This window comes from Perca flavescens, chromosome 2 (genome assembly GCF_004354835.1).
Source record: "Perca flavescens isolate YP-PL-M2 chromosome 2, PFLA_1.0, whole genome shotgun sequence".
Classification (NCBI taxonomy): Eukaryota; Metazoa; Chordata; class Actinopteri; order Perciformes; family Percidae; genus Perca; species Perca flavescens.
In genome coordinates this window covers 40260255-40278142 of record NC_041332.1, presented here as the reverse complement: position 1 = coordinate 40278142, position 17888 = coordinate 40260255, and the positions used below count along the sequence as shown (strand labels likewise).

Here is a 17888-nt window from a genome sequence, read left to right as displayed (position 1 = left end):
GGTTACAGTCATTTTACACTTGATCATCCTCACTGTGTCTGTGTCTGTCCTGGTACTATATGTCTCCCAAATTCATCAAAGTTCACTATTTACATTTTCACATTTCAAATGAAACTCATGTGACTTATATAGAGTATTAGCAAACTGTAATTCTTCTCAATGACAGATTTAGTAAAGAACTACGTAAGAGAATTAGGACCACATGTGAAACAATGGATATGAGTTCTGAGTTTAAAAAAATTTCAGAATTTGGGGATTAAAGTCAGAATCTTGACTTTATTCTCAGAATTCTGAGATTAAAGTTCTGACTAATCTCAGAATTTGGACCTGTTTTTTAAGTATAACATTTTTTAAGCAAAAAATAATCTGAATTCTATGAATAAAGTCAGAATTCATACTTTATCCTCAGAATTCCGTTTTTTTTTTCTTAGAATTTGGACTTTAAACTCATAACTCAGTCAATTTTTTCACATGTGGTGCTAATGCTCTTCCGTAAAAAAACAATCTGAGTCCTGTCCCTGTAGTTTTTGCTAAGCATTATGAATGTGCCTGTATTTCTGCTGTAGTAAAGAATACAAGAAGGAACTGCTGAATATGACCATCAATCCATAATGAATTCCATCATGCTCAGCTTTCCAACCATGACAAACTGCAGACTATCAGATGTCAACATAATGTCCGTCTACCCATAACCCCTTCTGTTTTGGCTCATTTTCTGTGGTTGGTTTGAATTGCATTTGCAGCTGTATTTCCTGATATCTAGTTTATTGGTATCACAATTTCCCATGGGTTTTTTCAAGGTTTAAGCCTCACATCCCAAGATAATTACAACTTCATAATTAATTGCTGTCAAAGTGATGTTGGTGATAAAAGGCAGGAAGTGGTAGCAGCATAAATAGAAAAACAGAAATCTAAGCAAGAATAAAATCATTTTAGTTTCTCCAGAGAGAAATTTGGTTGATATCAGTGACAGCTTTTTCTGACACAACAAGCTTTTTGAGTTTTTGTAAAATTGAGTTTTCTCAGTTTTCTTTTTTATGTATGAACTTGCTAAAAATACAAAGCTTTACATTTCTAAATAGTCATTTAATGTCCATCACCATCTGACATGTCTCTCTCTTCCTGTGCGTGTGTGTGTATGTGTGTGCGTGTGTGTGTGTGTGTGTGTGTGTGTAATCTAGTGGCCACGCCTGGCCTCTGTGTCTCGTCCTTTCTTACTCTAAATGAAAGCATAATAAAATGTGACTTTTCATTCACACTTCCACAGAGGGATGAGGCAGTTTAATATGGTGATAAATAATGAAGTGGCAGTCATAAAAATGTATTCACGCACACACACACACACACACACACACACACACACACACACAGAGAATACAGCACACATCCAAGCACAAACAAATATACCTCCCCTTCAGTGCAACAAGTCTTTATCAGTAGTTCAGTAGTTTTTCATTTCAACAACATTTTGTTATTTCTTACAAACCACTGGCTTGGAACCTTATCAGCCAGTTTAATGGGCGTCATGAGTTGTTTATCACTACCAGAGATGTGAGGCGGTAGGCCCTAATCTACCTCCTAGTTGGCTTAGCAGGCTAGTAGCATGGATTGGTAAGCTGAATCCCCTATACACGGTAACATTAGACGCTCAGAACACATGGTATTAAAAGACAGAAATGCTGCGTAAGGAGGAAGCTTGGGGTGGTGGATTGTTGTGCCAACATTGACTTCTTTTTTTTTAAGATCATTTTTGGGGGACATTTTAGGCCTTTATTACACAGGACAGCTGGAGATGTGAAAGGGGAGGGAGAGGGGGAATGACATGCAGCAAAGGGCCGCAGGTCGGAATTGAACGTACGCACACATGTTCCATCTAAACAAGTTCCTTCCCGAGGCTATTTTGCAGCGGCAATGGGGCTCCGTGCAGCACTTAGCGCCACCCATGACGATTGTGATTGGTTTAAAAAAATGCCAATCAACCAGAGCACGTTTCTCTCCCATCCCGGAATGCTGTGTAGACTAGCCAGACCCTCCACCACAGCGCTGTGGAGGAAGGTCTGGCAATGCGAGACTATGATGATGATAACGGCCTTCTCAACCTAGGTGTAGCAGGCCCCCTTCTAACCCATATCTATGAGGCTGATAAGCCATTGAATGGAGTGATATTATTCAAAATGAATAGACAATTTTATAACAATTCCATTTCAATTTTATTTTTAATAGCACTGCTGAGATGTAGTGAAGAGCCAAACAAAACAACTTACTGTACAAGCTGAATAAAATGTCTGAGAAAAACAATGATGAAAACCACTCGTAAGAATTGACATATAATGTGATGCAAGGAAACCTAATAATGTAACTTAAAAAATGTGAGGATGTCTTTCGGTTCGTGTGAGGTGAGGTGTGATTCACTGCATTTGCTGATTACCACATTTTAGCTAAGCCTGTTTGTCTATTGTAATAGGAATCTGTAGTAGGACTTGCTCACTCAATAAAAAAGGTGATTGTTTTCAGATGCTGTGGTTTAATAGGTTATTAAAAGGTTTGTCATCTTCTGCTCCACCAAAAAGCCTAATAAATAAAAACAAAATAAAATCAGCAGCAGACGACAATACTACGTGTAGACAAAAGAAAAAAAATCCCCCCATTAAAATAACATAAATGCCCTTAGGCAAGGGACTGATAGTCTGTGCACCAGGTTTACAGAAGAGTTATGGTGCTCTTCTGATAATGTAAACTGGTTCGCGCCCTCGCAGCAATATTTGCGTCTCCATGAACAGTAGTTAATGGCAACACACACTCATTTACGTTTTCTTTTTAAAACACAATCCACCCATAGAACCTCGGGGGGGGATTTAAATCTGCAGTTAAACCTGCATCCAGTTGTATGTGGCCAAGCACTATATGATTGTACTCGGGGTGAACTCCCAGAGTCCTGCTAGTTGTTTGCTCTGACAATCCAGTCAGGGACATGGCATTAAATGGTATTAACTAGCAGAGAGGCAACAGCAGTACTGTGGGTCCTGAAGAGCACGACTGAAGTACTTTACTCATTCACAAAACTCCACCTGAAGGGAAAACTCCCACTAATGGGTTTTCTCTTACCTTTAACTGGTGATCATCACATCAAGTAGATACGTTTTAATCTCCCGGGGTTTTCTATTAGCTATCAAAAGCAAAGTGCTCTACAGTATACCTAACACAGTCAAAAAAGTACATTTAGAGGTATTGCACTAATTCATCTTTTGCACTTATGTGTGATGTTCAATGTGTTTTCATGATCGGATCCATATGATATCGTACGTAAACAGATGCACAACAATACGAAATGGTGGCGAGCGTAGTTATTTGACTACCGGTCACATTCCAGTGAAAGTGATCGCGCCATTGACCAACAAAAACCTGGTCTAAAGTCAATAACACAGCATTTCATTGTTATTTTAACAGCGCATTTGCACCTAGGCTCATACACAGCGCACGCACACTATGCTTGTTACACACACAGGGACACGCAGCAGCACACACACATGCAGAAGATTACAAATAAAAATATTAGCTTAGCAAATCCTCCATCATAATTGCAATGCGCCAAGGTACAAACGCGCCTGGCTTTTAAAGGGAATGGGAGATGATCTCTGATTGGTTTATTGCATCTTACGCCCAAAACACACCTATGAATTAATGAAGACACACAACTCTGTGGACTCTTCTGACCCTTTTTTCCACCGTTTAACTAGCAAAAGTGGATTTGTGCACGCCCTAAATGCTCCTGCGAACGCTTCACGCCGTGTGCTTAGATCGTTAAAATAGGGCCCAAGGTGACTGTAGAGAGCACCGTGAGGTCCCGGTCATTTCAGTTAAGTTTAGGCACTAAAACCACTAGTTAAGATTAGAAAAAAAGGATTGTGGTTTGGGTTAGAACGCTGGTCCCCTAAAGTAATACTCCAGGAACACCTGTTTCCTGGGTTAAAGTCTTGTGTTTTTCCTTTAACATTTCCAGGACATGAATGCAGCTCCCCCCGTTGAAAGCCCTGTGTTTTATGTTTGACTGCTAGAACTCACATACAGAACACTGTAATGCTTCTCTCTGAGTAGTTCTGTTAGCCGTCTCTCTTTATTCACTCTCTCCCTCTTAAACGCTTTGTCTATCTCTCTCTTCCTATCTTGCGTCGAGGCAGGTATTAATTGAAGGACCCTTGTTATAATAGGTTCTAAGTGTTAATCATACAGCCTTGTTAGAGAGCAGTCTGATTGTAATTACAGATGCTCATTAGCCGGGATTGTGTCATTAAGTAGACATTGTGACCTTGGTAATTACTGCAGTCATACATGTACAGTATGTGCCAGTGGTTTTCTCGTGGAAATGTTCCTGTGGAAACAATCAAAAACAGCCTTTTCAGAAATAAAAAAAAACAAAAAACTGTTTGGCTTTCATGAGGACAGCGGTGTAAATGTAATATTTATATAGTCCATTGTCTCTCGGTTGGCTTGTTGCAATGGGGTGATTACACCTGAAGTGTTTTTTGGTGAAACCAGAAAGTAATCCCTCAACTCTTCGAAACGTGCCTTCTAATATATGGTTAAAGATTAAGTGTGCAACTTTTTGATATTAATAAACGTCCGTTACATCCAAGTCGTTGCCAGATGAGTTGCTACGGAGCTAATTAAGACTATCAGCTCCACACAACTCTCTGTGTTTCTCAGTATGACTATAGTTCACATGATTGGGTTGTCCGGTGACTTTCCCGCACAGAAGCTCGAGTGAACTACTGCATCGAGAAGGGGTGGGGGTGGTGCGTGATTATGCAATGCTTGTAGCATGTGGAAGCGCCGATAGTTTTGTTGTCATAACTTAGAATTCCTCATGGGGGCGACAGAAACTACGCACTGTAGCTTTAAAGCATTCACCCTTTTACTAATCTGAACAATTTTAGACATTCCTGACGAATATAGTTAACCTTGTAGTTTTACTTGTCACAGTAATTTACAGTGGATGAAGTATTGATTATAAACCAGTTCAGGACTGGTGGCAGAATATGGTTATTCTTGAGTAAAGACATGTGGAATGTAACAACAAACTGCATGTCACAGGCTTCATTAATCAAGTTAATTAGCATGATAAAGTTTTGTTACTCCACTGTTCACACAGTACACCAGTATGAGAACCCACTGTGACTAATTTGTATGAGATTATGAGAGTCACAGCCATTGTGTTCTAAACAGACAAAACACTATTGGATATGTACTGTCATGGTGTGTCATCGTGGTTTCTACCATGTAACTGCCATGGTAGAACCATTTGCACCATTCTTTTTCCCCCCATCTGTGTTGGTTGTCTAGCAGGGCTGACTCGATACAAGTAATGCAAATGAGTAAATACGATACGTTAATGGTAACTTTTCACATTCCTTTTAAAAACTGAACTTTTACTTTTTACTCAAGTATTTTTTTTGGGATAGTAATCTACTTTTAACGTTGCTGCATTTGCCATTCATGCCTATCGTGAATTCATTAAATAGAATGGCGCCGGTGAAAATGAAATTGGCTTGGCACTCAGTACGCTACCAGTTATTTATTCAGGAAACAATCATTTTTGAGAAGTCATAATCATATTGTATTGCGTGCCTGTGCTATTGAAGAAGGCAATCAATATGCAGTGCTCTTCATATCAAAGCACGTGGTTTGGTTGGCTACATGTCCATATCAAGATAACAACAGATACAGGCAACAACAGTAGGCTAGACAGCTAACAAGTGTGACATTTTAAAGTGATCGCATTAATACATTCATGTAGATAAAAACAATAAGTAAAATAATAAAAAGTAATTTAGGAGTAAAAAATAAAGATGTTCAGTACCCACCACTGCTGTTTACGAAATGTTATTGCAAAAGGTTTGTTGGGGAGACATTCAAAACTAAAGTAAAAGAGTGTGTTGCCCGAGTCACATATTTAACAAACACATCATAACTAATTAGACCACAGGGCTTAGGGTTGGTAAATGGGAATAACGAGTGTAGTTTAGAGGCTTAACCTATAGCACTTGTAGATCGAGCAGGAAAGCCAATGTCAGCTACTAATGTACCACATCTAATTCTCTCTCTCTTTCTCCTCTCACCCTCCAGGCACTTCCTCTTTAAGACAGGTACAGGCACCACCCCCCTCTTTTCCACGGCAACTCCTGGCTACACTATGGCAACAGGCTCAGTGTACTCCCCACCCACCAGGCCGTTGCCGAGGAATACCCTGTCCCGCTCTGCCTTCAAGTTCAAGAAATCCTCCAAGTACTGCTCATGGAGGTAAGATCGAACAAGCAGGAAGAAACCAAATTCCAGATTTTTGCACGCCATAAAAATACAAACTAGGTTCATATTTTGTAGCTGCAATGGGGTGATTTTTGGGAATCATTTGTCAGTACCATTTTGTTGGCTAAATTTCACTGTTAAGACAGCTAAACTTGACTGTGATGTAACCGGCGTTTGCTGTAATTTTGTATGATATCATATGAACTGTTGTGCATATGTTTTCATAAGATATCATACAAACCCTCTCACCAGCAGGGATTTCCTTTCCATTATAAGGCTTAGGTGCATCACCCAAGGCTAAATGAATGTAAAATCAATCTGAGCATCAAAACTAACAAACTACTTTTTTAATCAGATCTAATGGTTGTAGTGGGTCCCCAGTGGACTTCTTTAGCAAGTCTTCAAGCTTTTTGATTGTTTTTGTTTATGTATTATCAGCTCTCGCTTTTTTACACATTTTAGACAGATATGGTAATAATTAATTGTCAACATTATGTGAAATTGCATTTTTTGTTTTCTGTAAAAAACTTAATATTTTCTTCAGGGAGGACCCCTAAACCCTCCGCAAAATATGTCTTCCATAAACCTAGGGAAAACACTGACCAAGGAATTGAATTTCTAATGAAGTGGTTGCAGGGTTGACAAACTAGAGTTTGGTTGAAGTGCCTGGAATGGGACATATCTGCTTAGGATGATTCTTGCACATTGATCATTCAATGTTCAATTATTCAATTGATCATCAGGAGTATGGCAAGACTGTGCCAACCCAACAAGCTAGATTTTGGTTGATACTGGGCCAGGACATTTTGGTTACATGGGTTTATGCTTCAGATGCCACTATGTAGCTTGAATTAGGTAGAAAAAATCATTTTTTTATACATGTAACATCAAACTAAACAGAAGGCTCTCTTTTGGCTGTGTTGTTCACAAAATCCCTACATTGCCAACATGAATATATGTCTTTCCTCTGAAACGGTGAAAGGTTCTTGATATAACTGTTTGCAATTTGAATACGCTTTCCAGAAGCTTGTCAGCAGATAAGTGTTTCTCAGTCAGTGCTTCTAAATAGCACCCTGTCTCTCCGTGAAGAACTCTTTCTTCACACACAGTTAGGGTGATATCCCTGAATGCGATAGGGATATCAAGTAAAGCTGACAGCTGACGACATTTTGAAATCCATGCCATTAGTGCACAATGTGGGGAAAAAGAAACAAAATTCAGTCTAGTATATTCAGCCAGCTTTGTACATCATCAGAACACTGTATGTGGTGTACTGTGCCTCCAGAATGGTAGTCTGCATGCACACATGCTCAGTATTCCTTGTTCAACATTTACATGTGCTCCTTTACAGATGACATTTAGATATATCTTTTTAAGTATGTCCTTCCTGCCTTTGGATCCCTTTTCCTACACAGCTTTCCTTTCTTTAGTCCTTTGTCTTATCTTTCATATTCTCCACTTTCATCTGCCCCCTCCCCCACTCCCCAGATCTCCTTAAATTTCAAGAAGCCAGGAGCCATTGTGAAGTGTACTGCATGACTTGTTATTGCAGAACATAGATTTAACAGCCTCTAGTCACCCTGCTGTAATCTAGTAAGAAGAAAAACTTAGTCATAGAATTACATAGAATCAGTATTTAACCTAGTTAATCAATCGTCCTGGAGACAGGAGATGTTTTGTAACACAGCTATGGGTTCAACTGAATGGAGGTGGTTTGATATGACATTAAATGGGACTTTATTTCTCTTCTGTGGCAGCGAGGATAACACACGGCATTGCTACTATTATGCTGCACCCTGAGCTTCATGGCTGACTACTGTTACTTAACCACCCTTAACACCATGCACTTCACAGCAGCTCAACGCACAGGTTACATAGACTTGTACCATCGAAGGCAATGGATTTTCAAGGTTTGAGTTACATTTATCAGTCGACTGAATCTTGGCAGTAACGGGAGCCATCAAAGCAGCAGTCATTTGCCAGCCAGCTGCCTTTTAACAGGTTGTAAGACTTTGCTAGCTTCCTGAAAAGAGCATCCAGGGATTTTTGCCGGGTGTGACATCTCCCCTTGAGAAATAAACAATTCCCACAGCAGCAAGAAAGTAGTTGACTATTGTAATTGTTTGTCTAACCCAGTGTTAGTTGGCTCGCATGGCAGTAAATAATAAGGTGATATGATCGTGCAGTCAATAAAGATATTTCATAAAAAACATGAAAAACAAGCAGGGCTATAACACAACCCTCAGTCTGCTCTGCTACAAATAATGTATATTTATAAAATACCCAAAACAGCAGCATTACAAGATGGAAATATAGACTAGAAAAGATATTTAAACTTGCTCTGCCTTTAGCGTCCATGACAGTGACTCACTACGGAGATACCAGTTTGGGCCAGTCCAGCTCTTAATGCCGAATGTGCTCTTGGACGGTTAGATACATGATGGGCTAATGTAGGAAAAGAATACCTTAAGGTCATTAAAAACATATTATGCATACCCTCTTTCTATCATAACCATGCTTGTGAATATGGAATATATTTGGGCATTTACTTAAAAATGTAAATAAAATGTTATTGCTAAATTGGAGCAATTAAAGTGGAGGACACTAACAACCTGGCATTTCATATGCAAATCATAACAACGCTAGCTTAGCTTTTATTTCATGCTAGCTGGCCTGTGTTATACAACTGAAAATGGATCGATTTCCTGTTAAATAAAGTTGCACACCAAGTGGACAGCAACAAAGCAATGTGACAGTGGGTCTAACCTATCATTGTATATATAATATATATATATATAAATGTATATCATGCAAATTTCACGCAACCAGAAACGCTTGCCGCTAACCTAAACTCTGACTCAAATGTTAGCAGACTAAAAGTTGCAGTTATGCAGACCAAAGTTATTGTGTCGTTTTGGCATTTCGCTGGAGAACGTTATGGGATGAGGGCCTGGGCTGTCCGGATGCAGCATTTGCAATGAGTACTGACTATTGCAGGAACACATGAAAACGGTCAGATCTTGGTAGAAGAAACTGGCATTTTCAAAGCTCCACTAAATCACGTGCTTCCTTTTACACAGGAGACATTGAAGTTGAAATTCAGCCTGTTCTCATGAATCAATGTAATGCACTGTAATTCGTTTGTATTCTGCGTATTTATTACCATATGCACCACAGTGCCTGTTGCTGTTTAAGAGCACGAAGAGCCACGTAGGGAGGAGGTCATTGTGGATCGCTGGGTAATAAAAGACAGGGCTTTTAAGTGGGGGAGTTTGTGTCTGGGAAGATATTAAGGGGAAAACACAAGACTTTCACCCAGAAAACATGTGTTTGTGTCCCTGGAGTACTACTTAAGGGGACCAGTGTTTAAACCCAGACCACAATCTTGTTTCTAATCTTAACAAGTTGTTAACTGTCGTCGCTGCATTATGGTCACCTTTTGTCGGCTAAACTCAACTGTACGCTGAAAGCTCAACTTAACCAGGACCGTCCCATCATGGTGCACTGTACACGGCTCACAGTCACCTTTTCTCAGCTAAATTGAACTGTGAAGACCTCTAAACTTAACCCTCATGTGACCGGTCGCAATGTTAACCAGCCGGCGGTCACCGTAATCATCGTAAATCATACAAATTGTTGTGCATAGGTTTTTATACCATCTCATACAAACCTATTCATGAGAATGCGTTTTAAAAGGGCCACCATGTAGACACCATAGGCATTTGCAAATGTGTTTGCACTGTTTTGTGGAAGGTAATCATACATCACAATTATATAATTGTGAATATGCAACAGGACTGTAAATCTAGAAGATGTTTATTTGTATTGTAAAGATAAAATGTTTTATGTTTTTTTTTCTTTTTCTCAGGTGTACAGCCCTCAGTGCAGTAGGACTATCTGTACTGCTCTCTGTCCTGCTCTGTTATTGCATAGGTAAGACCACACACACACACACACACACACACACACACACACACACACACACACTGATCGGTGGAATTCTGCGTTGTGTATAATTATTTCACCACACTGACACCTGCTCCAACTTCTCTCCCAAACAGTAGAAGGGCCACATATACAGTGGAATAAAATAATATACGTAATACAATAATACAGCAATGGTATGTTAAAACGTACCTGGTGACAAACATGAATAGACAGACCTCGTCATGTAACAGAACGTCCCACTCCAACTTCTACAATACACACATTAACACATACACAAAACGGAAGTTAGCTTTAACTACCGCAAATTTAACTCTTAAAAACCTGTAAAACGACAATAAAGTGACATGAGTCTGTTGAAAGTTGTAGAAGGTTGGGACAGACATTATGCAAGTGTGGGGAACAAAAATATAAACAAAATTATACAAGAAATAATGGAATGAATACAAATAATGAATGAGCCAAATATAAATTACACTCTTCTCTCCCAAACAGTATTACAAAAAGGGGAGAGGGAAAGGCGACACAGGGTATTTGTAGTCAAAGGACCACCGAAGAATAAATAAAGAGGAGCTCTGAACTCTAACATATAGCCTATATACCTTACACCAGACACATTTTAAGACAGAAGTAACCACAACAGATTTTGTGTAATTATAAATGAGATTAAGCCAAATGCAAATATGTCCCTGTTACACACACACGCACGCACGCACGCACGCACGCACGCACGCAGGCAGGCAGGCAGGCACACACACACACACACACACACACACACACACACACATATCAGTGCTGTGATCAGGGGCAGTTTGGCCCAGGTGCAGGATGACAAATGAGACTTTTATTTCTATTTTGTCCATTGTTAATCCCATCGCATCTCTCATCCAATCTTGTCCAGCTTCCTTCCCTCTCTAGCTCTCTCTGTATCAGCCGTTCTTGTACTCTTGTTGCTGCATGCGATGGTTTTCACTGTGTGGTATGAGCCCATCAGATAACAAGACTGCCAGAGTTTTCCATTCTCCAGGCCTTATTCATCCCTCTCTCCCTCCCTCAGCGCTATGTTCCAGGATGTGCTATAGGTGATGTGTTGGCTAAGATGTCGGGCAGATTTTACGCTCAATTGTAGCTGGAATCCTCTTTGGAAACATGGTTTTAATAATGCAGTAAGCTATGATGAATTCAGATTTTCATTGTCCTACATCTTTTTTTTAAAACATTGATTTAGGATCTCAATCATTCCCTTCATCAGGAGACATCTGGATAATACTGATGACAGACAAATATGTAGTTCATCAAATTGTAGGAATGCTTTGTGCACCTTTCTTTCGGGGCACTGATGAAAGGCAGGAATCTTCTCAGAGTAATAACTCAAAGAGTTCATTGTCAGGTTTATTTAGGTTTAGATAAACTTGACAAAGCCAGTGATGAAATGTGTTATTCTAAAATATTGAAAAAAGCACATAGATTCTGAAGCATATTTAGTATTTCTCACAGATATTTTTTAGGCATTAGTCATATGTGCAAAACATCCCCTTAACCCTATGACCCAGAGCGTCTTAAACGACAAAAAACGGCATCTTTGATTCATGACTTAATAATTTCTTTAAGCTACCACTTGCGCTGTTCCGCTGATATCTTTGGTGTCTTCATAGCCCTTACAGAAGGTTTTGTATCTGGCCTGGAAATGCAGCGTTTTTCTGGGTCTTTGTGCAATAAATCCAAACTGTTACATCCAAGATTGATACACTTTATGTCCATAATTTATGAATTTTGCCGCTAGCTTTGATGCAAACCGCCATTTTGATTTTCCCATGATGCTCTGGGAGACCATTCTGACCAATCAAAAGCTCGTTTCCATCTTGTCAACCAATGGAAGGCTGGTCCGTCAGCGATATCTTTTTTTTCTTACTGTGGCCACGCCAAGACTTGCCCTTCAATAGCACTATTGGCCAGGCATCCATGCTTACGCTAGGTAACGTAACCCGATTTGTACAGGTCCCATCCCCTGACCAATCGGCTATCCTAATCTTAACCACTCGAGGTCAATGCCTAACCCCAACCAATCAAGCTGCTATTAAAGGGCGGGTTTTGGCGTGGCCATACTAGGAAAGAAAAATTGCTGTCCCGTCATCGCAGATGAAACAAAGATCGTAAAAGGTGAAGTGGAATCACCCGAGGGCAGAATAGTTAGATATGACCACAAATTGTCAAAAATACCTTAGGGCTCAGAGGCTTAAAAATGCAATAAATGTGCATTTGTAGCACACACTTAATGTTTAACTTTTCCATTTAATTAACAGACTTTGTATAAATAAGGTGGCCCTTCCCCTCACTGTGATTTTGATCCACTCAAGGCAGAATGGAAACCAATTAACTGTGGGTCAAAGGATGTCTACATCATCTTACAGTGTTAATATTTGGCTTGTGTAATTACAGGCGTTGTCAGCTCTGTAAAATCTTCATTAAACATTTGTGTTGTCTGTTGCTGTATGAGTGTCGAGAGAAGTGGTCGAATAGTAATCATATCAATACTATTGAATGCTGAAATTACTATTCAAATGTGATTTTTTTAAATAAATATGTTGGCTAACTTTAGCTAATCTCCCTCTTCTCGCCCTGGCCTACCCGCATGTGTCACTCATGTCTTTATTTGAATTTTTTACATTTTTGTCCCTTTTTTTTTACACTTTTCCCCCCACTACCACCATTATATAAACCACTAATACCAACTTGTTACCACTAGTTTTACACTTGGAATTCATGGTCAATAAAGCTCATTTATATGAAATTATATCTAATTTTTGAGTTAAACAAAGCAGAAAATTATGATTTATTAAATTATGAGTTAAGATCAGAGGATGTTGAGTGGATGATCACAGACTGGTTTATGTCAAAGTTTAGTCAGAATGCTGTTTTGAAACCATTTAAAAAAAAATTGAAATACTAAATACTCAATAAATGTAGTGAACTGATCATTCATTTTAATTGCAAAGAGCGTTGAATGGAACCATCCTTATTATTTTTGGGCAATTTGGTTGATGGAAAACCAGGTTAAGCCCCTGAATAGACTGAGTCTGGGTTTGTTCTGCTATATAAAATAAGAAATGTCACATCAAATTTCCAAATTGATTCAATACAATTGTATTCAGTTATTGATTTGATTGTTGTGTTGCAAACACTACTTTTGTAATAGACTTGACTCATCCACACACATCCACATTCAATTTAAGAGTATGCCACTGAAGTAATTAACTCTTCAACCTCGCTGGACTCACGAGGCATCTGGCTAACAGCTTATACTAACAGGTGTGAGCATTTGCATAAAGAAGTGACCCATGGGGAGGGTCCTGGGGTTCAAGCTCTTTCAGTGGCTGATGAGAATTCAATTCTGAATACGTATTGTTTCTGGGCACAAAAATTTTACTGCTTTCACTTTTGTTGGGAAAATGTAAATTTGAAAGATGAGAATAAGCCAAACTTATTTGTAAGTGCAGGCTCCAATCAAAAAAAAAAAAAAAAAAAATAAGTATTAGCCTTTAAAATCCAAATGGAGGCCTCACATTTACGCCTGTAGTCATAAGAAAAACTTTGGTGCTTTTCCTTCGCCCCTACATCGCTTAAGAAGTGTCAGGGCAGTTTGCTCCTTGTTAAATTGTGTACGAGTGATATTCTTTTTAAAAAGCCTTGAGAGAAAGAGGGAGGAAGGAATGAAAGAGAAAAGAGTCAGAGGGGAGTGAAAGTGGTATTTTTTCGAAAGGTCATCAATTCCAACAACGAACAGAAGCAATTATGATAGAAGCTCAGATGGTCCTTGGACTTAAAGATCTCTTGCCACAGGCTAGTGTGTGTGTGGGTGTGTGTGTGTGTGTGTGGCATTGATAGAAAGATTTTTTTTTTTTTCAAGCATCTGTTAAGAGTTTCCTGGGATGTTAGGATTCACATTAGAGCTGTCATCTTCCTCTATAATACCATTCGAATTTAATTTCATTTAAAAAAAAATTTTTAAATATTCAAATAATAATAAAATCAAATATGTAATGCTCAAATACAGCCTGTTATTAATATGTACTACACTACTCAGGCTTATGCATTGTCAATGCCACTATAAGCATGTGGTTGGTGGTACACCTTCTGCCCACTAGAGGGACTTCTAACATTACCCAGGCCTTGAAGGGGACCTACGTCATGGCGCATTGCACGCAACTTTGTTTACATTCATTTTACACCACGAGCACACAGCGACACACACAAATCAACAGAGAACTCTGTAATGAAACATTATCTAACAAGTGTAATGAAGCGACTCTGTTGTAAAGCTAACGTTGCTCGGTTAGCACAATGACATCATGTTAGAAAGCACAGCCGAAACGATTTGACATAAACTAAGTAACAATAGTGTTAGCTACGATGCTAACAGCATTAATAACTAAGCCAAACGGTGCTGTTGCTACTATTTTCGTGATTTATAAGCAACCTGTTTCTTTCAGATTGTCACCTTACTGAGAATACAGCTGTTAGAAGGTAATATATGAAGTGTAAGCTAACTCTGACAGCTGGAGGGCAGCTAACATTAACTTGTAGCTTGTACTTACCATGTAGCTCCCAGCTAAGCTAACTTTACTATTACTTGCGACAAAGTTAGGAAACAAGAATGAGCTAACTAATGTTAACATAAGCACTTTGGCTTGGTGGATGTCGATTATAAATTCATGTTTAAACTATTTCCTGTCCTTCCGATTTCCAGCCAAAGCCTGTCACTCCCCCCTGTACTAACCTTACACGGTATGTAACGTTAGCTCCGTGATGTTGTACTAACGTTACTTGGCATGTAACGTTAGCTTAGACCTCACAATGACTTGTGTTTCTCACTCCCGCTAACTTATTGTACATAAGACGTGACATGAGTGACACATGTTGGTAGGCCAAGGCAAGATTAGCTAACGTTAGCCAACATATTTATTTAAAAAAAAATCACATTTGAACAGTAATTTCAGCATTCAAAAACTATTGATTTGTTTACTATTCAAATTATATTTGACTTTAGGTATTTGTTCCAACAGCCCTAATTCACATAAACATATACTTTTGACACACACACACACACACACACACACACACACACACACACACACACACACACACACACACACACACACACACACACACACACACACACACACACACACACACACGCACACTCTTAATGAATCTGTCTCACATACATTGATGAGCACACACACACACACAATCATGCAAAGACAATTTAAAAGTAGTGAGGATGTGAAGGAGAGACCACCAACCACGTGTCTTATTCCAACAAATATATTATACATTTTGTCCACCTTGTGGCGTATAAGCACTTTTGCAGGCATAGTAGGAAAGTCAGTCTTTATCATCAGTCATTAATCTCTTTAATAATTTCAATCCAGTTATCTACTGTGGGTGGAGCCATCTGTAACCATTTATGAGTGATTGCTTTCTTTGCTGCTGTAATCAATATTTTCAGAAAGTACTTTTACCAGAATCCATTTGAATTGGTTTGAATTCTGTATCATGTGCAATCCATTTACGTTTTTTAATCTGGGCCCTTAAATGTAATTGTTTTATTACATCATACTAAGTATGTAAGGTAAATGAGGTGAATGGGTTGAAGTGGTCTAGGTAATGTATAGCTAATTTGTAATCACCAATCATTGCTTGTATTGGAATATCCTCACATTCACCCTCCATCTCCTTCCATTTTGCCTCATATCCAACGTCACACCAATGGGCTATAGTCTTTAATTGGGCAGAATAATAATAATCCCTAAGAGTAGTGAGAGACATACCTCCTCACTCTTTACTGATAATTACAGTTTTGTATTTAATCCTTGTTTTTTTCCCATTCCATATGAATCGTGGGACCTTAACTTTAAGTGACATAAAATATACATTTTATAGTCTCAATTCTCGCAGGGGTGTTGACCAGTTACTAAGATTTTCTTTAATTAGCTTGTTTACTATTTCATACTTTTTTTTAAATATAAGTTTCTAGAGCAATGTGTTAACCAAACTCCAAGATATTTAATTGCTTTTTGAGACCAGTCAATGGGGAGTTTTTGCTTAAAGCTTTAGTGCGTACATTTTTTATATCGCTGAATGTCTGTTACATTCAAGCCATTGTCAAATGAGTTGCTGATTAAGACTATCAGACTATCAGAATTCCCTGTATGTGTCTTCTCTTATTGTTGTGAATAAAGTTCTATGTCTATGTCACAGTCAAAAGCTTTTATAAAGCAGTAGCTTAAGACATATGCAAATATAAAGAGATGATCAAGAGTTGCTGTTTTTTTTAGTCACTGAGTTTATATGCTAGCAGGCAAACTGTGTTTACAAAGACACACAGACACACTCACATAAAACCTTCCCCTGTGACTAATTGAGGCAAGGTGGGCCCCATAAAACAAGGCCCTGCATCGAACAAATACTCAGCGGCAATGAGACCTGTTACACTCCCACTCTGAAAGCCCATTACGATGAATGTCTCTTTGTGACTCCCACTGAGGTGTTGTAATTTGTAATGATTCAGAATCCATTCATTCAAGTCTCTTTTGATCCAGTACTTATTTTTATTTTTTTTTATTTTACAAAAAGCAGATTTCTCTTCACCCACACTTCTCTAAAAGCAGTTCATCTGATTGTTCACTTCACTGAGTCAAAAATACATTTAACAGTGAGAATACACTGCTTCATTTCAATAATTCCAGGAATTAGCCTGTACTCCTGCATTTGCAACATTTGCATCCAGGCCTAAACTATATTGCCATGGGTCTAGTATCATTTTGGGAGCTACAGCATAATGATTTGTAATAATTAGCAGAGGTTGATTTTAATCTCTTATGAATCTGCCATGTTAGTAGTTTGTAAAATACACAGTGTCAGAAATGCAAAGCACCGCTGTCACATACCACTCCTGCTGTTTAGCATTTATGTCCAGAACATAACTCAAAGGCAGAGATATGGGTTGAATATTCGATTGGCTCAGCTGAACGTTCATATATCAATTCATTTAAATATGTCCTCAAGTTGTTCTTGATTTCGCAGTAGTACTATATCAGTAATTCTTCTTCATGCTAGATGTGAACTAATATGTACTTGTAATTTCTCTAAAACTAACTGACTGACGATTTCATGTTCGACGATCCAAACTTAATATAAATGTAAAGCACAGTTTTTACTGTTTTATAGTCTTTAGAATTAAAAGAAGCAAAAGACATTCTTTGTATGGCTGTGACTTCAATCATATCACCTCACCTGTGCATGCACACAAAAAAGCTTCATAATCAGGGAAATATTTGGATATTTTGATAGCAACGGCACTTGTTTCAGGGCCAGCTGGTATGCTTGAGGAAGTCACCTGCGTGTTGCAGATTATTAAAGTTATATCTGTTGTCTTATATAAGATAAAACCTGTTTTAATGAAGCAAGTGGTTGAAGATTCATGGGTAATACTTTATAATAATGGTACATGAATTATCATGAATTCATGCATGAATTAATTAATGTAGTACTTCACGAGCGATCAGTAATGTACAATGATTAATAGTATCTCCTGCATGACTTAATGCAGGAACAATACGTTAATTCATGCATCAATT

The 17888-nt window shown here is 38.5% G+C and overlaps 1 protein-coding gene across 2 annotated transcripts in view; it reads left to right on the top strand.

Moving 5' to 3' along the window:
* Positions 1-17888, top strand: part of tenm3 (teneurin transmembrane protein 3) — a 225769-nt gene that overhangs the window by 81799 nt on the left and 126082 nt on the right. For both annotated transcript variants that reach the window (XM_028590658.1, XM_028590650.1), the window contains exons 4-5: positions 6124-6297; positions 10172-10236. In XM_028590658.1, coding sequence (XP_028446459.1) covers positions 6124-6297; positions 10172-10236 — 239 coding nt within the window. The remainder of the gene's footprint in view (positions 1-6123; positions 6298-10171; positions 10237-17888) is intronic.